The sequence below is a fragment of the Panthera onca genome, chromosome B2, assembly GCF_046562875.1.
Source record: "Panthera onca isolate mPanOnc1 chromosome B2, mPanOnc1 haplotype 2, whole genome shotgun sequence".
NCBI lineage: Eukaryota > Metazoa > Chordata > Mammalia > Carnivora > Felidae > Panthera > Panthera onca.
Window position 1 is genome coordinate 62,036,996 of NC_138343.1, and position 26,670 is coordinate 62,063,665.

General features: G+C 34.7%; 1 protein-coding gene across 4 annotated transcripts in view; it reads left to right on the top strand.

Annotated features, from left to right (window-relative positions):
• The window catches only part of ADGRB3 (adhesion G protein-coupled receptor B3), a 736,713-nt gene that overhangs the window by 395,777 nt on the left and 314,266 nt on the right, over positions 1-26,670 (top strand). For all 4 annotated transcript variants that reach the window (XM_060615856.3, XM_060615857.3, XM_060615855.3 and 1 more), the window contains 2 exons: positions 23,787-23,936; positions 24,724-24,799. In XM_060615856.3, coding sequence (XP_060471839.1) covers positions 23,787-23,936; positions 24,724-24,799 — 226 coding nt within the window. The remainder of the gene's footprint in view (positions 1-23,786; positions 23,937-24,723; positions 24,800-26,670) is intronic.

Sequence of the window (26,670 nt, forward strand, 5' to 3'; positions counted from 1 at the left end):
AGAATTCTGTTTTCTGGTTCCCAGGTTAGGTAAAATGAGTTGGAAGCAGAGACAGTGCTATTAGAGGCACATACGTAGTAAATATAAAAGCTGAAAGGCTGAAATAATAAAGACAAAACTGTACTGAAAGAATATAGCAGAGTATGGAACCTGTCATATAGGAACAAACTCTTTCCTCACCTTTGAGAACATTAGTTTGAAAACTTAGTGTAATAATTTATGTCTAGAATCATGGCCTTTATTCATCAAGATAAAAGTGCCTATAATCTGGTTAAGATAGAAAGAAAATGGGTGACATTTCTTGGAAAGATTTTCTTCAAAATTAGTTCTAATGAAAAATTTTGAAGTTTCTTTTTCCTGAAAAATGTCCCTATCTATATCAGTTGTTGATAAATGAAATGCTATTATATGGTAAAAATCCATGAACATTTTGGTATAAATGCATGCATGTTTATTTTTGGAGGGAGCAGGTCCATAGCTTTGATCAGTTTATCAAAAGACTTATCACCTTAAAAGTTTAATACAAAGCTTGAAAAATATATTCTATGAACAAAGATGTCAAACAAGCTAATATACTTATAAAATAATTGAGCTTAAATAGAATATTTATTTGTCATATTCACATATGAATGTGACATTCAAAATAGACATGATAATTATAGTAAGTGAAAGTTAATGAACACTTACTAGTAGCTTATATAATTATATAATGAATATATATAAATATGAAAAATCGATATTGTGCACAGATATTCCAATTAGCAATAGGTCTTTTGTTGCAAAACTGTATTCTAAATGGTCTAAATATGCTGTATAGGTATAGGTTTTTGTTTCAGTAAAAGACAAGTTGTCTATGTATTTTTAAAAATATGATTGTTGTCAATTAGATCAGAGGGCCTATATCTTAATATTATCCAATAGGAGTTAAAGTTAGTTTTCTTCAACAAAAATATTCTTTGAAGAGTTGTTTAAACATACTTTTTGTTTTTCCTCTGGAAATATTTTCTCTTCAATCCCTTGCAGCTCAGTGTTTCCCTTATCACTTCCCTGAAACTCCTTTTCAGAAAAGCTTTCTGGAAACTCCCAATCGCCAAATTAAATCTCCTCCCATATTTCAACCTTCATCTCCTCCGTGCCTTGCTAACCACTCTTTCTTGAAACTGTTCATTCTTTTACCATTTTTATGTTTGTTACAGCATAAAATAGAATCAAAGGGTAGCAATCAGACTCATGATTCAGAAATATTTAGATTTTTTGGAGGCAGTAACATAAAACAAAGAAGGTGAAGCACTGAAAGGGGGGAAAAGTACATTATTTGAGGGCTAGCTGTTTGCTGTTCCAAAGGCAGAATAGAATGTGTGAGATATGGGGCGCCTGGGTGGCTCAGTAGGTTAGAATCTGACTCTTGATTTCAGTTCAGTTCATGATCTCACATAATTAGAGCCATGGGGCATGTGCATGGATTTCCATCGTTCTGAAAACTTGTCTAAACCTTTAGCAAAGTATTTTATAGGTTTGTTATTATTATTATTATTATTATTATTATCATTATGCTTTTAGCCATCAATTTTCCACAATAACTTCAGGTAGCATTTATATTTACTTTATGTATTGGTAAGAATAAACTATTCTTTAGAAGCTAATTGTTTTAGTTTTGGACTTAGAACTTGAATTGTATAGGGGCACCTGGGGTGGCTCAGTTGGTTAAGCATCCGACTTCAGCTCAGGTCATGATCTTGCAGTTCACGAGTTCAAGCAGCTCGTAGGGCTCTGTGCTGACAGCTCAGAGCCTGGAGCCTGCTTTGGATTCTGTGTCTCTGTTTCTCTCTGCCCCTTGCCCGCTCATTCTCTCTCTCTCTCTCTCTCTCTCTCTCTCTCTCAAAAATAAATAAGCATTTAGAAAAATTAAAAAAGAACTTGAATAGTACTCATCAAATTGAATTCAAGGAAGATCAGTGATGTGTTACATAGTGCTAGCCCACTGATTCTATTCGTTAAAATCAAAAGAAAATTACCTCTTAGTATAAGCAAAACCTTTCCTGTTTATAAATTACTAATCTTCTGGCCTACAAAGGGATTGCAGCCTCATTGTGGACATAAAAGAATTACATAAATAAATAAAATACACTTTGGTATGCGTCATACAAAACAAATGCACAGAGATCCCTTATAAGAGATGCTGTTCTCTTTTAAGGATCTAGAAAACTCAGAGAAGGAAGCATTTAGTGTAGATTTTGAAGAATGACTGGATTGTTGAGAGTTCAACATGAAAAGAGTGAGTGGCAAGGAGATGCTTCCATTCTAGAACAGTCTTTTAGCAAAAATAGTATAGAGTTGTCAGAGTTGAGATTGTACTTAGCAGATAAGTGGTTTATGTTGATAAAAACACATATGCATAGAAGTAAAGAAAAATGAAATAAAATTGGAGAAGCATGCAGAAACACGGTGTAGGATAGTTCTAAATTCTAAAGACAATAGGGAGCTAACCAAAGCTTGAACTGATGAGAACTGTGCTTGGTAAGACATTATGTTAGAGCAGAAATAGGATTATTTTTTGACTGAGAAAAACTTTAAACATGAAAATTGGAATGCCTTTTACAATCCATGCAAGAGATAATGAAGACTTGAGTTAGTAGTAGTGAGAATAGAAACCAAATCATGGTTATGAATTGAGACTCTGAGGTACAAATGATAATATTTCATACCTTAAGGTCTCAGAAAGAAAGGAGTAATTGAGATTATATTTATCCAACAGATATTTGAGTGTCTTTCACATATTAATGTATAGATGCAGGTGTAACCCTCAAGTGAAAAAATGAAATGTGGCCTTGGGCTTTAGTAGAGAAGTCAAATTTATGGTATGCATGTGAAAATAAACTGCATAAAAGTAACAGCTGAAGCCATAAAACTTTCTTTCAATTATCAAGACAGTAGTAAGAAAGGAAAGATATAAGGTGATGCCTTTATTAAAAACAAAAAACTTATAACTACATGTGTTTCCATGTAGTTACATGTGGATACTGAAAAATTTATTACGAGATATCAAATAATTATGTACACCTGAAGCTACTACAATGTTTTATGTCAATTATATATCAATTAAAGTTCCCTGTATATGGCTATGGAGTGCCCCCTAGGATAAATTATTACCTGAAAAAACAAGTATTTACAGTAGTAAACCAGATTAAGAAATATATTTTGTGTTCAAATAAAATTTAGATGTTATACTAGAAGGTTGATGTAAGTTATAGAACAAAAATAAATGCTGAGGGAAAAAAAAACATAATCATAGCAGGTGTCAGAATAAGAATAGTCAGAGGTAGTAGGTACAAAGAGTCCCAGATAGGGCAGAATAAAATCAGTGACCTGTAATTAGTAGAAGAGAGAATATTTCAAAATGAACTCCAGTTAGTATCAATTGCTAATCAAGATCAGAGTATTAAGAGTTAAGAAAAAGCTCATGTGATCGCTGATGATATAACTTAAAAGTTTTCCAGGTAAAGTGCAGACACAATGAACAGGCTCTAAATTTCTGAACTCTTTAGCTGCTTTCAATGGATTACAACCTTGGCATTTTGATACAATTATCTCCAAGGATTTACTTGGCATAGATGAATGTTGAGACACCCACTAACTACTGTCTCACAACTGTTCCTTAGGAACTATTCAAAGTTGACAGTATTAGATAAAAAGGGAGTATTTTTAGGCTAATAATATTTCAAAATAAAGAATGTTCTAATTATTAGCTGTAAGGAATTTCAAAAGTTGCCCCTATATACAAACCCTAAGAGATATGAGTCTGGAGAGTATAGTTTCAGTTCTTTCCCAGTAATCCAGTAAGGCCAGTGTCTTGAAAACATTAAAGTTAAGACATTTTTCTTTGCCAAGCTAAATATCACTGTCTATTCTTGGTTTAGAAACATGAAATACTGGGCTTTTCAGAATGAACATTCATACTTGATATTTTCTGAAATTGAATCCAAATTCAATCTGAAGAGTGGCATAATACAATTGTGACATCTCTTTTCTCTCCGCAATGCTGTCTCATCAACATCACATCTATGTTATTTCTTACACTCACTGGTAAATTTAATCATCTCTTTGGTAGAATATCTTATATTCGGTTGAAAAACCAACCTTCAATCTGACGATGAATTACAAAATAAAGTGGCTTCCCATTTCTAGCCTTATTTTTCTTGCCATTACTGCTTGGGTTTGTGGTTCATACACCTCCATCGCTTGTTTAACTTTCTTTCTTTAAAAATCAGACATTTGCAGTCAGTTGACACCCAGCCTGAGGAATACACAATTCACCATCTTTTTTTGCTTGTTATCTGTAGCACCTGATGTTGGTTCAGTCTGCTAGACTTGAGTCTGAAAGCGTCAGATTCTACCTCGCCTTCTTTTTGGCTTTTTATCGCTCTTTCTTGCTAGACACGTGAAGCAAGTAGTGTGTCTTTATGTAGATCACAAAGGAAAAACTAAAAATACTTGGCTTTTTTTTTCACCTCTTTTTGTCTTTTCTTTTTAAAATGGTACTAGCATACTGGCTCCCTTGAGAAAATAAATAGTTCAAACACTGTTTTTGAACTATGACTTGGAATGATATGCAGCACTATGTGTTCTTTGATTACTTCTCATTTAATAGAAATTATCTGAGAGTATTTCCTATGATCTGTTTATTCCAAATGGCTGGGAATGGAAGCGCTGGGGAGGTTATTGAGACAGGCCATATCAGACCCCTCTAGTATCAAGCGGGACATACTGCTTAAGGGCTCCTTTCCACCCAACTGAGAACTCTATTTTAGGTGCTTCCTAGTGTCATTATAATAGACCACTAATGATTCACAGATTTATTTGGCTTAAGGGGTCCTAGACATCTATTCAACCAATACATGCCATGTTCTGTTCTATGTTCTGAGAATTTCTCATGGAACAAATCGGACAACACTCTTGCTCTCATGAAACTTATGTTTCATAGCAGAGACAGATGTCAGACAAGTACCATCTAACATGCCCAGTGGTTATAAGTGATATGAAAAGAAATACAGTAATCCATTATGGTAAAGGGATAGAGCATGAAGAGAAGAGAGTCATTTTAGGCAGGATGCTCAGAGAAGACCTCTAATCAAAGTAGCGATATTTGAATATAGACCTGAATGCCTTGAGAGCATGAAACACGGTGATATGTGGGGTCAAAACATTTCAAGCAGAACAAGTACAAGGTATTCATGTATCCATGTGCCTGATATGTTAGAGGCACTAAAGGAGCTGGTGGTGGAGTGGCTGAGTGGGGTGCGGGAGAGGAAATGAAGTCAGGAAAGGAGTGGAGAGCCAGCTTGTGGAAGGCATATGAATATAGGTCTTAATGAGATGAAAAACCATTGAAAGATGTGGACAGAAACATGACCTGATCATTCTAACTATGGAGTGGAAACACACAGACAGGGGTGCCTGAGTGGCTTAGTCAGTTGAACATCTGACTCTTGATTTCAGCTCAGGTCATGATCTCAAGGTTCATGGAATCAATCCCTGTGTTGAGTTCTGTGCTGACAGTGCAGAGCCTGCTAGGGATTCTCTCCCTTCCTCTCTCTCTCTCTCTCTCTCTCTCTGTCCCTCCTCTCTCTCTCTCTCAAAATAATAATAATAATAATAATAATAATAATAATAATAAAAAAACAAACTAACAGACCATAGTAGGGTAGGACTGGATATAAAGAGGCTTTTATTGGGCATTTATTGCAGTGGGCCAGATGAGAGAGCTCAGTGGCTTAGACTGGATGCTAGTGGAAATAGTGACAAGAGATCAGATGCTGGAGGTATTTTAAAGCCTGATCTTACAGAATGTACTAATGGTTAGAAACAGGATGTGAAAGGAGGAGAGGGTTCAAGAAAATGTCTCCACTACATTTCCAAGAACTCAACTACAAAAATAAAACAGATTTATGTTTAAATCTGTATCCTATAAAGAAAAGTCAAAACCTACTCTGGCAACCATTTAAATGTCTCCAAAGTTTAAAGACATTTAAGCTTGTCTTGGTTTATTTATTTTTTCTCTTCTTATTCTTTTTAAAATTTTTATTAGGATGTAATTGACATATAACATTGTATTAACTTCAGTGTACACACTAGTGATTTGATAATTGTATATGTTATGAGATGATAACACAATAAGTCTAGTTAATATTTATCAGCACACTTAGGTACAAATTTTTTCTTGGAATGAGAACTTTTAAGATCTACTCTTAGCAACTTTCAAATATATAATACACTATTGTTAACTATAGTCACGACACTGTTTATGTTTTATATATTCTTGTTTTTGAGTCCGACACATATCCTTGCTCCTGGAGTTTAAGAAATTTTACCCTGTGAAGCTATCAGTCTTCTGTCCTCATACCACCCCTTGAATCCCTGGACAGAAGCTAGAATGAAATTGTTCCTTAAAGTGTCTTTTTAAAGCTATAACTCAGATTGAGCTGCCAGTTATCAAATGAAATAAATTCTACTCTCCCTATCATTTTTGTGTTTCTTCTTCTCTCTATAAAGTCATGAAAGCTCAAGAATGGAAGAATGTTTAGGGGTCAACCAAGTCCAGCCATAAACTTGTCAGCTCCATTCTACATAAAGTATTGTTCAAGGTTTGTTTTTTTTCTTTTTTTTTTTAGTAAAAGTGTTTTTTAATAAAAAATAAAGTATCCAGGTGGAAATGTCTCCGAAAAGCACCTTTGTCTCTACAACTTAAAAAAACGTTATTTTCAGTAGTGCTAGTACCTTGGTTACAACCCTGGACTGTGACATAGAAAATAGACATCATATCATGGTGTTGCACGTTATCAGTAGGCCTGTGTTCTTTTAGAACATAACTGGAGTGAATATCTTTACATAATATTTTAGGCTTATCTAATCTGTTTTATACAGCCTACTTAAGGACACAATTATTGATGTAGTCATTAAATAATGATTATTGTCCTTAAAAATCTTGAACTTAGAAAGCATTGTTAATAGCCATTATTTTTCATTTCCAGTAACCCAGATGCCCTAAACTTTCTCCCCATTATCCCTGTATTATGCCAGCTCCTAAGCCTCATTCTAACTACTGCTCTGCTGTGAATTTCTCATTTCGTCTCCAGATCTTTATCAGCTTTTGCTTCTTATCCCAGTTTAAATACAGTTGAGAAAGAATAGGGTCTACATGTTGTTACTTTAGAAAGCCTTTTTTCTTTCATATATATACTTATACTTTCTTACGTATATATAACTTGAATATATATTCTAATTAAAATTCCCGAGTATCAGACAGTGGCTGTTATTCTAAGGAACTCTTTACAGAAGTACCATTTGAGTACAATATGTACAAAAATGTCTTTGTTTTATCTCCTTTTATTCCTCAGGCTTTCCAAAAAAAATATTTGGTAAGGTATCCCTTGCATTAATTATATAGCACTTCCCAAATTAATGCTTTCACAAATATTCATGGTACTATTTACTCCTAACAACCTTGCTGCCACAATGCTAAGGGCACCCACACAATTTTTCCTACATCAGTGCTTTCCATTCAGAGTCAGTGCATTTTTATCCCTTTGCATCTTTGTAATTGAAAGTTAAAGATTCGTTTCATTATCTTGCTCAGCCAACCACACTCTAACCTACTTCTTTATATAAAGAACTTCACTGTAGTTTTGATATGACTCTGGGGAAATCTTACTCGTGTATTCTGTATTTTTATGTCAAGGTAAAACGACTCCTGACCTTTATTATCTTTTGTAGTGATATTTTTCATATATATCTACTTTATTAGGAATTTAAAAATTGTTTTCTGGCTAATTACACATTTTTAAAGGATATATGATTATACCTTAAATGAATCTTTTATGACATTTCTAAGCCAGTGAAAATTTTTTGAACCTGTTACTCATTCAGTCTCCATTCTTTCAGTAACTGTCTAGTGAGAATGTCTAGATAAAGACCAACTCTTTGGCTCTAAGGCATATCATTTCTTTTGGATTTTATATTTACTGGGAAAATCCTCATGATCTGAGGAAAACTAATAAGGTCACATGAATTTCAGATGGAAATATACAACATAGAATGCACAGTACTTCTCAGCAGTACTGGTAGATGAATAGGAAAAGGAGATGAAATATTGACTCCTCCCTACCTATGTATGCCTATGAGAAAGAGTTCAAAGCCTCAAGGATGAAATACACGTAACACAGATGGTGAAGATACATACTTTTATGATAAATCTTGGTATATTATTGGCTATGGTTTGTGAAAGCTGTCCTGAATGGAGATACACAATTTCAAAATTTAAGACTTCTGGTGAGAATATAGATTGAGAATTCATGGGTTTCTCACAGGTTGACACATAAACCTAACCACAAACATTTTGGGTTTGAGTTTTCTTTAATTATTCCCTATAAAGAACATGAGTTTTTGCAAAGAAGTTGTTTGTGGATTCTGTGTCCTAGGGAAGCTATGAAGAGGAGTTTTGTGTAAAGGAATCAGTGCCTTGCCTCAGTTCAAGAGACCCAGAAAAAAACTCCAACTAGGGAAAAGCTTTTAGAGATGGGATTAACACAGGGGCCACATGGCTCCCTAGCTCCCTGAAGAATGCTGTATGTAAAACATGTTGGAATGATAAATCTTCGCAGTGTGACTGCATTCTTCTGTGAGAAGTTAATTCCTTCAGAATCTGGTAGGCACTTACAGGCCAGAATAGAAACATAAAATTTAAAGCCAACTAAAATCAAACCTTGAATGTTATAATACCTCTAGTCTCCATTGCTTTATGCAATAAGGATTTGATATTGCTAAAATTAGCATACTGATGCCTTCTTTCTGGTTTTGCTATTCAACTGAATTAGGAGGATGTGGCTGCGAATTTGTGTGAGTACAAAAAACAATTCCATTTTAACTGTCACTATGGCAATAACTGCTTTTCTCTATGGCAATAGTAGTCTGCCTCTGTAACAATAACTAGTGAAGAGAAAAGAGGCAACAATTCCCTTTTAACAAGTTTTATTTTTTTTTCTACTCTTATGGTTTCACTTTTTCAAAAGTCTTATTTTATTTGGTTATACCAGGAATTCTGTGCTAAGTTATTCCCCTTCTCCATTGCTTCTTTTGCTAAAGAGTAAACTTATTTAAGTTCTCATCTGAATCTGACACCTGAAAAATATGACTCATGTTAAACACTGGTGACTTGATGTCAATGCTAACAGGGATCCAATTTTGTATCTAGGAAAATATACTGGCTTTGGAGCTAGATTTGGCTGCAAACCTTGACTAAACCACAACAAATGGACCTTCTGCAAGTTATTTCATCTCTGAATCCCTCAGTAGGCTCCTTTCTAAAGTGTAGATAATAATATCTTCCCTAAAGTGTTATTGTAAATATTAAACATAACATATATTTAGCACCTGGCATGTACTAGGCCCTTGGTAATTGGTAGTGAACAAATACAGGGCGAAATATGGGCTCTGCACCTTACTGGGTGTGTGGGCATGTCCCTCCACCTCCAGTAGCCACAGACTGTCCCTCTAGGGAACTGCTGAAGTTCTTACCTACATTTAATACCCTGTGTTTCTGTTTGTTTTTTCTAATCTCACTAGTATTTCACAAAGCAGACCAGGATCCCAGACTTCTAGGCAGATAATATAATTAAACCTAAAAATATATTTGTGCTTTGCCTATTTTAAAATGAGTTTCTTACCCAATTGTCTTTGTAGTGTGATGATTCTAAAGACCCAACAAACATTTCAATAGTATTTGCACTTCTCTATCTTAAGAAGCTACTCTTCTCTTCCTTGTTCTTATTAGTCATTAGTCAGATACAGTTAACACACAGGAATCTTTTCTGCTTTACTTTTATAATTTCTTCTCCTTAACATGTAATACATCACCTGTAGTCTACAAAACTGCATCAATTATCCCTATAAATGCGTCAAATAATTCTGTAGCAGAATTATATACTCTGAATTTACAAGTGAATTATTCTCTTTGTCATTAGAATACTGGCTTCTGAACAGTCAAAACTATTTTTCTGCTTTTCTTACCTACTTAAATATTTCATATGAAGAGTTTTAACTTTAGAAATAGAACTACTTATGTGGCTAGTTCAATGTGTTTTCTTCAATATGATCTTCTGATTTGGTTTGTGGCATGTGAATTTGAGAGAGCAGGTGTGAGTGGGTGTGGTTGTGTGTGTATATTCTAAAATATTTGTCAGTGTTCAAATCTGAAATGCAGTTGTTTTAGACACTATTAAAATTTATACTCTGGGCTTAGGGGAAAAGTAGTATTGTTGTTTGTTTTGTTTTGTTTTGTTTTGCTTTGCTTTAAGTTAGATCAAAGTATGAAGATGCCTTTTAATAGAAGTTAAACTAAATTGATTACCCAATAGTAACAAGCTTTAAAGAATATATAACTATATACAGGATAATATTCTATTTAAGGTTTAGCTAATAACTACAAAATAGAATGTTATAGTTGTAGGGACTAAATAATTCATAAGGGAATGGTTTATATTGGATAATTGGTATATATCCATATATATATTCTGAAATCAAAGCCTGATACATTGAAATAGGGCTCTAAAATGCAGTAGGAATATAGAGGGATATTAATTTAGACAAAGATGCTAAAACATTTTCTTTGCCACTACAAAATGTTTTAATAATTAACTTCAACACCCACTTGGGCTACTTTATTACTTTTTGGAATATGAACTTTCCTCTTTTTGAAGAATCTGTCTTTGTTATTTGGTAGCATTAATCATTACCTCTCTTTTTTCTAGATAGTCTCCTTTTACTTTCCCCACACTCTTTGCCCAATTAATTAACTTTGCCTAACTCCTTCCTTTTTAAAATTTTTTTCTAAAATATAATAATATTCTTACTAATTAAGGTAACCTCTAATGTCTTTAAAATTATTCTAAAAATCCATAATATTTCAAAAATATCATAGCATATTAGAAATATGGAATATAATTATTTACTTTTTAAATTTCTTAAAAGTAAATATATTGTGTAGTATAATTTCAACCACATAGATGAAAGAAAATTGTAACTGGTATGCCTTTTTAAACTACATGTAAGTTATAGTGAAATAGAGCACTCAGTTTAATCCCAGAGTGTGTATTTTTATGTGTTTGTGCATGCACGTGTATGGAGAGGAGGTGTAAATTATTGTTTAGGGATTTTTTTGTTTTGTTTGTTTGTTTTTTGGTTTTAAGATCCAAAGACCAAAAATGTTTTCTGAACTTACAGGAAAGAAATGATGTTTACAAATATAGAGCTCATGTAAGACCTTTTTTCCACCAGTCATTCTTTAGTTTGTTTAGATTAGATTGTGAACTCATAAATCTTTACTATCATGCCATTAGGACTAAAGAACATTTTTGCAACATAATGATCCAAAACTAGTCTGCAAAATGGGATTGACTGTACTTAGTCCAGAGTGTGTCAAGGGGCCAAGTGAGGTAACACACTATTGCTGGCACTTAACTGCTCAGTAGATGGTCTCTTGTTACTGCTATTTGTTCCTCCTTTTTCTTCAAAAAATTAAATTTGGTTAGGCACACATGTCTAACCTCAGTTCTTATTTTGAAAAAGGCATAAGGCTCATGGTTTCCTTTTGGTAAGATGAAGTGGCCAAAATTCTACAAACAACTTGAAATCACCTCTTTGTTCTTATATTATTTTAGAGTCATGTGCTAAACCTTGCCCAGTACCCCCTCCCCAGTTAAAATTAGTCTTTTGTTCTTCATTTCTTCTTTCATTATATCAAATCAATAGTTATTAAGTGCCTGCCAAATACCGGTTATCCTCTGGACACAAAAAGATGAGCCAAATATATCTGGTCTTTGTCCTTATGGAGGTTACATTCTAGTAGGGAAGATATTAAGTTTTTTTTTTTAATTGTATTTTTTTTAATTTATATCCAAATTAGTTAGCATATAGTGCAACAATGATTTCAGGAGTGGACTCCTTAGTGCCGCTTACCCATTTAGCCCATCCCCCCTCCCACAGCCCCTCCAGTAACCCTCTGTTTGTTCTCCATATTTATGAGTCTCTTCTGTTTTGTCCCCCTCCCTGTTTTTATATTATTTTTGTTTCCCTTCCCTTATGTTCATCTATTTGGTCTCTTAAAGTCCTCATATGAGTGAAGTCAGAGATATTAGGTTTTTAAATATAAAACTTATTAGATAAATGGGGCATCTGGATGGCTCAGTCAGTTAAGCATCTGACTCTTCATTCAGCTCAGGTCATGATCTCATGGTTCAGGAGTTTGAGCCCCTCATCAGGCTCTGTGCTGGCAGTGCAGAGCCTGCTTGAGATTCTCTCTCCCTCTTTCTCTGTCCCTCCCTGCTCTCTCTGTCTCTCAAAATAAATAAATAAGTTTATTTTTTTAAATCTTATTAGATGAATGAAGATATAATTTATATTATTATATAAGGAAAAATGGAAAGGAAAAACTTTTAAAACCAAAATGCATATAGATAAATAAATAAATTCATAGACGTATTTAAGTTGTGGTAAATGATATGAATAGAGACTAACCAAGATTTCCAACTTAGATATGGGGGTAGTAGTTGCTCAGTGCTAGAAAGTTCTTTTTGGCATTCAGCCAAGACTTGATGTTGAATAACAATTAACCAAGGAAGGGGTTGGTATGAAATGAAAGAATGCAACTGTGATTGGAGAGTAGTTGTAAATGGGACAAGTCATGCAATAACATTGAAGAGAAAGTCAAATACCAGGTCATGGAGACCCTGGAGAGATTTTGTATTTTATACAAGTGTAATGGGAACTCCCTGGGGAGTAAAATGATTCAACTCTGCTTCAGAAATACTCTCACTGCAGTGTGTAAAGTGGCACAAGAATGAGCAGTGAATATAGTGACTTTTTTAATTTAAAGACTTGATGGATTATTGTGTAGCAGTCAAAGTAAAGATAGTTGAGATAAAAAGACAACTTTAAGATGTGTTTTGGAAGAGAAACAGCAAGCACAATGATGAAGGAGATTCTGGGGATGAAAATATGAACATGTCAAGGATAACTTCCCATTTTCTATCTTGGGGAAAGGGTGGGATGGAGGTCCCCTTTATAGATACGGGGAAGACTACATACTGAAAGCATATTTATATGCTGGCTGAGTAGAAATCAAGAGTTAAGCTTCAGATATGCTACATTTAAGATTCCTGAAGACAGTGAATTGAGTAGTTCAGTAGACAGGTTTGGAGTTCAGAGGAAACATTCTTATTACCTATTTGGCTCATATTTAAGATATTTATGTGAAATAAATGTCTTATTGTAATCTCTTGTAATCTCTTGTCTCCCTTGTAATCTCTTTCTGTGTCAGGATTTTGTCTTTTCTTAATTTTGGATCTTCCACCATATTTTACCCAAGGCAGAGAATGGTTGAGATAAAGGATAAAAGGGAATTGGCATATATTGTGTCTTACTATGTACAGGGAATGAACCAACTGCCTTCAACTAATCCTCATGAAAGGCTACTGATTTTTACAGATGGTCAAACTGAAGAGCAATTAAATATCATGCCAAAGATCACAAAGTAATTGGAAAACTAGATCTTTTTTTTTGTCTCCAGGGCACAAAAGTGATCACATTGTACCCTATTTCCTTGTATTGAGTCTTTGGTAGACCTTATTCATTAAAAATAAAATTAAATTCATTAAAAATAAAAAAAAAAATATGTGAGGACTTGTGTCAGACCTGCTGTATGTTAGGATCCTTTCATACAATGATAAATAGAGAAAATACCTTTTCTTTTTGAGCTTATAATCTAATATAAAAAAACAGACAATAAACAAGTCTACATGATCTAGACAATTTTTAACTGTGAGCAGGGCCATACAGAAAATAAACAGGATGATATAATAGCAATGGCAGGGAAGGGGTGGTGGTGAATTTCTTTAGCTAGGGCAGTTAAAACAGACCAAGTTAGCAGAGACTCAAGGATAAGAATAGAAAATAATGTTCTCGTTAGAAAGGAAAAGCCCTGTGGTGGAAAAGAAAAGACCTGTACCACTTGATCTGGGTCAGTAAACAAGCAGCCATGTATAATGTGACTGCAGAGAGAGAAGCCAACCCATGCAGGGCCTTGTAGGCCATTGTATAAGATTTAGATTTTAGTCCAAGAACACTGGCAAGCCATTGAATTATTTCAAGTAAGGGAACAACATGATCTGATTTATATTTTTTAAAAGATAACTCTGGTTTCTGAGAGAATAAATTCAGGGAAAAAGAATAGAACCAAGAAGACCAGTTAGGCAACTCTTGAATTCATTTGGGTTAGAGATTCTGGTGGTTTCCAGAGGGTATTGGAATGAAGATGGAGGGAAGGGTAGGGTTTTAAGACATGTTCTAGCTCTAGAAATAATACTGAGAGCATGTGTTAATGGATGTCATAGGAGGCAAAGGAAAACCATAAGTAAAGATGACCTTTAGGTTTTTGGTTTAAACATTTGAATAAATGGTGGCACCTTCTATTAAGGTGAGTGACACTGGGGAAGACAGTGGTTTGGTGGTAGGAAATCAAAATTGGGCAAGAGTTCTGCCCAATAAACATTTGTTGAATTAAAAAAAAATACAACACTGATCACAGAAGACAATTAAACATGATTAAACATCATGTTTTCTTGCATGACCATTCATTTATGAATTGTGTATGGCTGCTTTCATATAATACCAGCAGAATTGGGTAATTGCCTAATGGCCCACAAATCTGAAAAAATTACTGTTGAGCCTTTTATAGAAAAAGTTTACCAATCTCTACAATAGATCATGTCCTGAAACTAATCTTAGAGTATTGTTTCCATTTTTTTTTTTAAACCAAACCAATGGCTCTTCTCCATAATCTTTATAAAACCTTTGACCCCTCATAAAGCCAGTTTCTCCTTATTAAAATGCATCTCTCCATTCTAGACTTAGTTGATGATTGCAATTTTCTTCTCTCTCTCCACTGATTTTTGGTGTCTTTTTTTTTTTAACTTTATGTATTTATTTTGAAAGGGTTAGGGGAGGGGCAGAGAGAGGGGGAGAGAGAGAATCCCCAGCAGGCTCCATGCTCTATGCTGAGCTTGATGAGGGGCTTGATATCTCAACCAGAAGATCATGACTTGAGCAGGAATCAATAATAGGGCGCTTAACTGACTGAGGCACCCAGGCACCCCATAATTTTTTATGTCTTTCTATGTTTATTTCTCTTTACCCCCTAAAGTGAGCCTTTCCTAAACTACATTTCTCAGCTTTTTTTTCCTGTTATCTTCTTAATATCTGCATAACTCACCATTTCACTTCTTGTGGATGTTGGCAAAAATGCCAGCTTACCAAAGAAGCTTTCCTTATTTAGTAAACCTTCTCAACCTCACTCATTATCTATCATATCATTTATCATTACTGACATTCTGGCTAGTTGTATTTGTTCCTTGTCTTTCTCCACCCCCCCCCCCCCCCACACCAATCCCAGATATCATGCCAGTCCCATGAGGGCAAAGACTTTGACTTTTTTGTTCACTGGTTTATTTTCAGTGCCCATAACTGTGCCTGGCATGTAATAGGTGCTCAATTAATATTTGCTGAATAAATGAATCTGCTCATTATATTCTCTCTTTAGGAGGACTTATCCATGTCCACATTGTCAATTATAATTTCTAATTAGAAGGCATCTAATTATATCTTCAAATTCTAAATTTGATCATGCTCTAGATCCCTTAGCCTACAATATCTTATTTTGCTTTTTCTCCTATTTCTCTGCCTAAACCTTTCTGTCCTATTAGAAATGTTATTATATCTCTAGGACATATTAAGTTTCCTTGCTTCATGCCTTTAAAGCCTCACGTCACTCCTCCTACCCAGATGCTACTGTTCTGATATGTATGAAACATTACACACCTTTTTCAGGCTCTAGATTCGCAGAGCATAGGCAGTTTCCTCTTCCTTTTGCCATACTTAACTGTCAAACCACAGCCCAGACCGTACCTCTTCAACGAAGCTTTCTTTAGCCACGCGTGTTCCATCTCATCCTTTATTTCTTTTATGCCACCTCTCTCAATCTAGCATCATCTGAATTGTTTGTTCCCTTACTAATTGCATGTATTCCCCACTGTGAGCTCTTTAAAAGCAAAGACTTTGTGTCTCTTGTTCACTTGCTAAATACTCAGTATCAAAATAGTGCTTAGAATATTCTCAGGGCTCAATAGAGATTTGTTGGGTGAATGAATTTCCAGAATGAATTTCTCGGTCTACAATGATCTCTTTTCCCTTTTCACCTCCTGGCACTGTCTGTTGCTATTACTTTTCTGGGAATGGATGAGTCACTATCTTGGGACGTCCTTGAATTGTTGGCTTTAGTTGTTTGCTGCCTGCTTTGGTGCCTAATTCCTAGTAGGTCCTTGGCTTAATTCTTCACTAGTAATACTGAAAGTCCCTTAAATATCAAAACTTTCTTATTATACACACACATGCATATGTGTGTATATAAAGAGAAAGAAGTTAATAATGTTGCATGTACAAAATATTTCTCTCTCCCTCTCTCTCTCTCTCTCTCTCTTTGTCTCAATACTGAGTTGATTATCATCTGATGATCCTTCTGAAGGAATTCTGTTCTTAATTTAACTGGTTGGGAGAAGAGGGAAAACTGCTTTCCTAAAAAATTTTCTATATTGATTTGTTTTTACTATTCAGGTATACATACAAGAATGATTAACCATATCACATTTTATTTTTCATTCGTGTTAGGAGTAAAATCATGAACTACTTGTGTAGAGAAGATGAACATTTTTTTTAAAATGACTGTTTCTGTAAGACTGTAAAACACTCATTCATACTCTTTTTGAAAACTAAAAGAAAAATGGTGGAATCAGCTCAAATATCCCCACTATATTCAGTGTAGTACTGAAAGAAAAGGTGGGAAGAACATGTAATAGATAACAGAATAAGTACAGAAACTCATGTGTTTTTTAGAATGTGTTTCTCTTTAAAGGTAAATTGTAATATTTAAAAATAGCTCTTCAGCATATGTCCAGAACAGATGTAGGCATACTTTTTCCACAAAGGGCCAAACAGTAAATATTTTAGGATTGTGGACCATACAGTGTTCAGTGCAGCTATTCAACCCTGCCATTGTTGCAGGGAAGCAACCCTGGACTGTAAGTACATGAATGGCTATGGCTGTATTCCAAGACTTCATTTGTGGACACTGAAATTTGAATTTCATATAATTTTCACATGCCAAGAAATATTATTATTCTTTTGAATTTTTTCAATTATTTAAAAATGTGAAAACCATTTTTAGCTTGCAAACCATGCAAAAAATAGCTAATAGGACAGATTTGGCCTGTGGGCTATAATTTTCCAATCCCTGGTTGAGACGATTTAGCTTTAATGAGAGTCACATGTAGGCTATGGATGTACCATGGGCATAGGCATGATTACATGTTGGGGAGGTAGGGGTGACCTGAGAGCAAGCCACGGGACTCCTCCATGGAGAGCACTAAAATCTGGCAAAAGTACTGTGAGCAGGAATAAGAATGTGCCCTGCTGTGCAGAGTCTCCCAGGCTTGGATACAAAGCAGCCAATGGATAAAAAGCAGAGTCTGAAGCTAATGATTCACAAGTAATTTGAAAGTTTTTTTTAATTTTGATGCTGGAAAGGAATATGCAAAATGGTTAAGTATTTAAAGTTTCATTATACATAGTAAGTCATTAAAAAGTAACAAGTTGAAAACCGTGTGCTCAATATGCCATATAGGTCCTTTTTTGACTGCCCGTCTAGTTTGTCTACTTTTAAAAAAAATCAGAGGATCCTACTTTTTCTCTTAAAAAGAAAAATCTGTAAATTCCTAAAGAGAAGAGTATTTCTCATCTAAATCTCTGTGTGCTGGTCCTGGGACTTGGGGATGCTTCACTCTAGTGGTGATGGCGGGATAGAACTGATAGGTGCTGTCAGAGCACTGGGTCCTTTCAGATGCCCCTGCCTAGTGGTTCCATTTCCTGGGAAGTCATGGCTGCACGCTACTTTCTAGCAAACCTGTTCTTTCTCTTGGGCTCTCAGCATTCCAATCTTGGCATTTTGGGAAAAGAGACAGAGTAAATGGGGGAGACGGGGTAATGAGAAAAACAACCAAAACTGGCCGTTTGATTGTCTGTTTCCTGTAAACCACTCACAGGAATGTGATTTTTCATGGAGATGTTAGAACGTAAAGATATGCTGGACAAATTAAAGTACGTGTCTGTTTGCCCTTTTGATAATCACCATTCTTCAGTAGTATCTAATTTTGATCTCTTGCTGGACAAGTGAGAATAGCTTCATTTCCTCTCATTGAATTATTATGTCTGTCTTTTATATTTAGTGCAAAAATATTACAGTAAGACAAAGTAAATTTGCTGCTGATTTGTTAGGTAAGATCAAACTGCACCACACAGTGCAAAATCATATACTTCTGAGTAGGCAAACTGAGAATTGAATCACAATGTTACCACTTTAACAGAGTCTACTTCCTCATTTGTAAATGAATGTAGGGATAATAACAATGAGGATACTGATAATAATGACACCTCCTAGGGTTGCTTTAAATATTAAATAAGGGTTGTTTTAACTATTAAATAAGATATCACGTGTAAAGCACTTGCCTAAGTGCTGTGCTAAGAACAGTGCCTAGCACAGAGAAAATATTTGATACATACTTGTTGAATAGATTAAGGAATGTCTAACAAATGCCAAGGTCATGGCAACTATTCAATAAATGTCAGCTGTCCTTCCTTTCCCTCCCAAATGCCCTCAGTATTTTATAAAGCACTCAGCATTTCTATATAAATATAAAAACCATGACTTTTTAAGCTGCTAAATGCCAACAGATAACACTACATGTAGGCTTTGCTCAGCCCCTCTGTGCTTGCATTAGGTACACAAACAAAACTAATTGTTGCTTTCTAACACACTGATGCAGTGCATACTTCCTTCCCTGCCATATTTTTCGTATGGGATATCAAAACTGTGGAGTGACTATCTAGTAATATTGAGTGATGTTTTCCACAAGCAAATCCATTTTGATAACTAGCCAATTTCCTCATATTGATGAGTCAAGACCCAATTTGTAAGTTGTTCCCTCTGAATCAACATGAAAAATGATGCAAACTTTAAATATTTTGGAAACGTCAATATCCCTTTTAAGGCATCTCTTAAACTTCTTTTCCTGTATCCATCTACACTTTTGTTTATGATAGGTTCCCTTGTTTGGGAGTTTCCGCTACTCATTTATACGATGTGAATTGCTGCACTAAGTTAGGTCACTGCATAAGGGTAGTGCTTTTGAAGTTCTCTTTGCAGACTGTGGCCTTGGCTGCAATGGCAATACTGAATCTGTCACCTAGGATGCAGTAGGTTTCTTTTCCAACTGAGATTTTTAACCTGGCTGACTTTGTGTGGCCAAATAACCAGAGAACCCAACCTCTTCCCTCTGGAAGATTCTATTGGAAAAGGAAAGGGAGAGGGACAGAAGGATGGAGACAGAGATAGAGATGGAGGGAGACAAGGAGAGAGACATAGAGGTGGGGAGAGAGAGAAGGAGAAGAAGCAGCAGGAGGGAGGAGGAGGGCAGGAGAGGGAGAGAGGGAGGGAAGGAAGGAAAGAGAATGAGTAAGAAGGTACCTTAGCTCCCTAGGTGACACATTTAAGTACTAAAGGATGAGCTCTATCTTAAGTATAATCCCTACCTTTGGTTAAATGCAATCCCTACCTTTGGATAACCAACATAAACCTTTAAATACATAATCTTATGCCAAAGTCACTGAAGCACAATCAAAAAAGAATGTCTTTGGGCACTTGGGTGTCTCGGTCAGTTAAACCTCTGACTTCGGCTCAGGTCATGATCTCACGGTTCGTGAGTTCGAGCCCCACATCGGGCTCTGTGATGACAGCTCGGAGCCTGGAGCCTGCTTTGGATTCTGTGTGTGTGTCTCTCTCTCTTTGCCCCTCCCATGCTTATGCTCTGTTTCTCTGTCTCTCAATAATAAATAAATGTTTAAAAATTTTAAAAAATAATAGCTAACACTTACACAGCATTACCCACATACTGTTCTAGGCATCTGACTTACCTCTTGACACATAGTAAGTTTCATCTTCCAGCATCTCAGTGACGTGGATAATATTATTCCCATATTACAGAAGAAAAAATTGAGGAACAAAGAAGTTATAGGCAATGCCCAGTGTTGCACAATTTATAAGATGGACATGAAATTTGTCTTCTAAAAGGAGCCTTTTGGGAGTGGTAGGGTATGCTTTCCATAATTACACAAAATAGCAAAGAGAAACTGGGACTGGCCCGGAAAAACAAACAAACAAACAAACAAACAAACAAGATATCATACTCTACAATATTAGGATTTGAATCCCAGGCCAGATTCAGAGTCCAGACTTAAGCCATCTGGAAAACTGTGGTTTTTCCCTGTTAGCTCTCATTTGCCCATTTTCTCATCCCTCCAGCATTCATCGGTGTACTTTGGCTCTCTAGTCTTTTCCTTTTACGTGCCTCCATTCTTGTCCATGATGCAACTGCTGCATCATATTAACTAACCCGAGCTTTTGTATGTGGGCCATTCACATTACCTGACATGCCATTACATGACAGAGTTGCCATTCTCCAGAACCTCAATTAGGGCAAAGTGCTAAAACCTCATGATTTTCCTCAGGGACAAGGTTCAAAGCTCCACCCTGCTTTGATGAACCAAAAGCAAAACAAAAACAAACAAAAAAACCGACCTTGTGCTTTTAGAGTCTGCAAGGATTCCTTACGCTTTCTCATGAGGAGGAATTTTATGCTGCATATCCAAACTCAAAATGAAAGTTTTAAAATTGGAAAATGAAAGTGCAGCTGGTTTTGCTGCAAGGTTTATCAGTGATGAGTCACCTATTTTTATTGCATAAGAAATCAAATCTAGTGTTGTAATGAAAACACGATACAGTGAATTTAGGATAATTCTTGGAGCATTCGAGATGTGCCTATTTGTTCAGGGACACTGTGTCCTTTGTGGTTTCTTCTAAGCACTTTAATCTTCTGTAAGAAAGACGTTTTCTCAGTTTTTGAGGAAAGATGCTCTATTATCTAACCACCCACAATGACTGGTTTTAATGCAGCAATTACTGCAGGAACAGAGTGTAGACTATGCACTTATGCTTTGCATTTATGTTCCTTTGTCAGCACTGGACACATATTTGTATACTTGGCATAGTTTAAAGCATTCACTTTTAATCCTACCTCTCTGGTATTCACTTAACATCTGAGCTTTCCAGTTCCCTAAAGACTACATCTGAGTTTTACCTAAAGGTTTTGGACACTCAAACTCAGTGAAGGAGGGAAGAGATTGAGGATTGGATTGGTCCAAGTGTCTGGTACAGGGACTGAAAGAAGGAGGAAATAAAAGTCATCTTTGAACTATTTTTGCTATATGGAAATGGGTTTTCTTGTTAATCATGTCAGGATCATGAAGAACCACAGTATCACCTAAGGCATCTTCCTAGGTAGCTTTAAGGTAAAGATGTAATATTATAAATATTTTGTATTTTAAAGAACGTGTATACACTGATAATTTGAAGACTAACATTTGAATCTCATCAGCCTATGAAGTCATATCCTTTTTTATAATGCATTTATTGAAAATGTCATCTTATTTTAAGAGTTACATTTCTACTAAAATCAATGAATAAGTGTTTGTTTTCATGTACTCCCTATACTCAAGACTGCAATTTAGAGGACTTCTTGCACAAATTAAATGCTGATCCTAATTGATTTTTATATTTGTTTAATCTAGACTGTGTTCAAAAGTACAATATAACCTATATAGTCATAATTCAATAGCCAGTGTACCATTGATTGAAGAATGAGTGCATTTCATAATATGAGATGCATGCACGTTTAATTCTATCATTTTTGTATATTTAAGGACATGCCATTAGTCTAGAGCTTATTCAGGATAAAGTGATAGAGTTGGTAAAGAATGTGCTTCCTCCATTTGTTACTGCTTCTTTTTGGTCATTTGTTTTTTGTTTTCTATCCAAGGAATATAGTAACAGAGGAATTATTAGACTTCAGGGTTCAACAATTTATCTCTTATTTATTTTCCCTTATAACAGAAACCAATTGTGTGACAGTCAGAAACATCTTCATTTCTTTTCATCAATTTTTAGAGCAAAGAGGTGAAATAAATTTCCTCTAAATATCAAGAAAACCAAAGTGAGAGCCAAGGAATTTGGAAGTAAATGAATTTAATTTTGCAGATTAAATAAAACTTATAGGACCCTCAAGAAAGAATGTGCTACCAATTTGCTGACCTGTCCATCCAATTGCAGTGGAGGATTTGGACCTTTTAGGACATGTGAACTGGGTTATTTATGGACAACAAAGACTATATTGTTTGAAAAATTAAAGAAAGCAGAATAATTATAGCTGTTATTCAAAACCAGCATGTAACATCCATAACTAATTTATGTGTTACCCAGCACCCTCTTTCTTTCAACATTTAGTAGCAAAATCCTTTTTTAAGCTTATTATGTCAAATTACAGGCCAAATGAAATTTCATCCTATGCTGATAATGGATGTCTATAATAGCCAAAAGAGCTTTAGTAAAGTACGATAATACATAACCATTTCAATTTGGAACTAAGCCAGTGTTGCAATATATTTATACAACTAATATTGTTAAATTTCTAATTTTCATTCTCTCGATTTGAATTACAAGTTTCTTCAGAATGAAATCCACTTATGAGGAGCTGGATGGTTTCTTACTTTAGCTTACTATTGTAATGGCTGCTATAGTTTTTTTTCATTATCTATTTAAATCCTCCATGAGATACCTGAAACTTTCATGTAGAACAAGTATGAACCTCTGTAAAAGTTGTACAAATTACATTTCTTAATTGAAAATGTATATAATTAATAAGTACTTAAGTATTTATAATTTTATTATGTATGTATATATGTATATATGTGTGCATATATAATTGTTAGATATAATAAAAAAAAAATCAGGCATTACCAAACATATCATTCATGACTTTTTTCAATATATATTAAAATACTTATTGCAAGTAAAGACACAATTCTACACTCCAAGTATCCATTTATTACTTTCAATTACGGAGGGGGCTGTTTTAAAAAGTTTGTGTTATTAATCTACTTGATAAATATTTTTGCATATTACACTGTCTCTGTGGTTATAGCATTACTGGTGCTTTATTAGTTGGATTATGACAGTTCTGTCTTCAAGAGTAATATGCCTTTGTTTTCCATGCCTTCATGGTACCCCATTTAATCCATGAAAAATTTCTTTCAAAGATGACATTCACATGTAAATGCAGAAAATTTGTTCCGAGAACAAAGTTCAGATATAAACACAAATTTCAGTCTATGAATCAAATGTGTTAATCAAAATGCTTAGCAAAAAACACAGTATGAACCTATAACCATTAGAATGGAAGTCAACTCTGAACAACCGCGTGGCAGTACATGCTGCTCTCAGAATACACCCCATTGACCATGTGTATGATTCCTGGGGAAAGCAATAGAAATCTAAATTGATAAGTAAAAGAATTGGCAACCTTAATGATTATTGTCTAATATTAGGAAATAAGTCTGTTTTGTAGCTCTAATAAATATAATTTGGCTCAAAACTTTTTGAATATATTGCAAGGTGTAATTTGATCAATTTTGATTCCACTGAAAGATCTTAGTTAACATTATTACTTCTTTTCTAATAGTGGCTAGCATTCAGAAACTTCCTGCAGCATCTGTTCTAACAGACATCAACTTCCCAATGAAAGGACGAAAAGGAATGGTTGACTGGGCAAGAAACTCAGAAGATAGGGTAGTCATTCCAAAAAGCATTTTTACTCCTGTATCATCAAAAGGTAAATATGTGACATAATTTGAGCTTTGAACAAAACATTTCTAATAAGGTTATTTAATAGCACACTAGATACAAATCTGCTTATGTTAAACAACTTAGTCTGCAATCACGAGTCTAATTTTGTAAATACAGAAGACTTACACATAGTCTTTAAATCTGAATTTACTGGTGGAAAGGACCTATTAAAATGGAAAAATGCAAATTATAGATCTGCCCTTGACATAATTAGGTCTCAGTAATGTCAGTTTTATCCCAATGTAAAGCATGTGGCATAATATTTTAATTTGAGGTATGGAAACATACCACTTTCTACAGTCATTTTTAATTTTGCTTTGGTTTGTAGTTATTATTTTGGTATGTAAAGGCAAATTTAAGAAAAAATTAAGTTTTAAGAACATCTCCAGAAGCCTCTAAAATTAATGGCTACTTTCAACAGTGATGTTGTAGTCTTGATTTTTACCTTGGAGATTTTGACCATATATCTTAAACTCCAAAAGAAAGTTGTCTCTGAAGCTCCTTAGCTGCACCTACAGCTGCCTCTGGTCTCAGCCTGGTGAAGAAAGGTTACTTCATAAGACACAAAGCCACTGAAAACACATCTTTTAGAGCTACCATTAATATGTATGGTGTGTGGGCTTATCTGCACCATGCATGGTTAAGAAAACATTTCTTCTACTCGGCTTTGCATCAGCAAGTACTGCAATCCCCTTGTAATGAGCAGATTAAAGTTTTATAAGACAGTATTTTTCTTGTCGTTTCACTAATATTTTTAATTTCATTCTTTCTAGAATTAGATGAATCATCGGTATTTGTTCTTGGAGCAGTCCTATACAAAAATTTAGATCTAATTTTGCCCACTTTGAGGTAAGCTACGAAGTAATAAGCTGTTATAATCTTTGTAAATTATTCCAAAAATGTGATTATAGCCCATTCTATGAAAGTAGTCAAACAAGCTTTGTTAATACAAAGAGCCTTTTCTTAAATTAAATAGAAAATACCAATTTAATGAACAGCTTATTAGCATATTATGCACTTCAAAACAACTAGAAAAGACAATTTTGGTCTCTGATTATAGCCCTGCAATTCTTTTATAACTAATCATGACTTGCCTTAAGACTGAGGGAAAAAAATAAGAAAAAGAAAAAATTGAAGTCTCTGTAATAGAATGGGTCGTTTTAAAATTAATCTGTCTTCTCTCTTTATTTGCACTTAATGGTACTGTTCATCAGCATTACATGAAATTAAAGGAGTGCCACGATGACTGGGAATGCATGCTTTGTTCTTCATTTGCACAAGATCTCAATTTGCTTCTAAATAAATATTCAATTATAGCTACATTAAGAAAAAATGCTGTTGTTCAATTAGAGAACTATTTTTGGAAGAAATCCATTGATTTCTTTCCTCCCAGACACTAAAGGAAACAATTACACATAGCAATTCTACCAACATTAATTTATTTGCTCTATTGTCTTAACTACTTTACCTGATCTCACAGAAAACATCATTCACACCTACTTGGGTAGTGATGCTATCACTCAGGATGACCCATTTCTTTCATTTCACCCCATCTCCTTCAGGAGGTCTGAGACCAATCGTTTGTTTTTTTGTTTTTTTTGTTTTGTTTTGTTTTTTGGGTTTGTTGGGGGGTTTTTTTGGTTTTTTTTTAGTTAGCACAACAGTGAGTTGTGAGCTCTTACTCACACCCTCATGAATAAAGCTTCCACTTTTTAGGGAAGAAAGGCTGAATGATCTGTACAGTTATACCTGGGGCATAACAAATAGCATTGTAAATAAACACAATTAGAGTTCAGTCCAACAGAAAAAAGCCTTGCAAGGAAGCAACTAAGTTTTCTGCAGCGGCAGTGACTAATTATGATTCTTTGGGAGAAATCTTTCCATGTGCAGCAAATTATTAGTATATTACTTGGTGAGTCATGGAGTGACCCTCTAGATGCAATGCAGGTTCACATTCAACCAGAAAGACAACTATGGGAAGTGTAGTTTTAACTCCTTTTTCTTTGGATGGAATTTGGGCATTCTGAATTTGAATCAGTCCGTATTTGCTTTTGTTCTACCAATAACAGATTTCAAAACAAGTAAGTTTTCTCTCAACTTTTCCACTGGTTTGATTAAAACACATTGGTATGCAGGATTACAGATAAAATGGATTTCTGGTTACATGCCTCTAACTCTGTGTATTTTGTTCATTTGAAAAGAAATGTGGTAAAGTTAAACGTACCCAGATACTCAAAGTTAGACCCTCATTTCCATAAGGAGTTCATTTGTATGAAGCTAATCTTTCAACAACTCTAGACTAGACGCTGACTTGGAATCAGATGACTCGGGTTTTAAATTTAATTTCACATAACAAGAAATTTTTAAACTTGCCCCAGTCACTCAGCAAGTGCCTTCCTTTAGTTCAGCTGTAAAATAGAAGCACCTTAATAAATAAATAAACAAATAATAAATAAATAAATAAATAAATAAATAAACAAACAAAATATAAGCAGCGTGATGTGCAATATCCACCCTTTTTGCTGCTGAGTGATATAGTGAATGCAAGTAAAATATTCAACATAAAATGCTTTAGATAGTGAATTACTTTTTTTCCTACAGAACTAACAAAGTTAGATTGTATTATGATTAACCATGTTTTGTATAATACCATGGAACTCACTCACTTAAATAAAGCCAGGTTATTCCATACTTCTTAAATTTATGGTCAAGGGAATTGA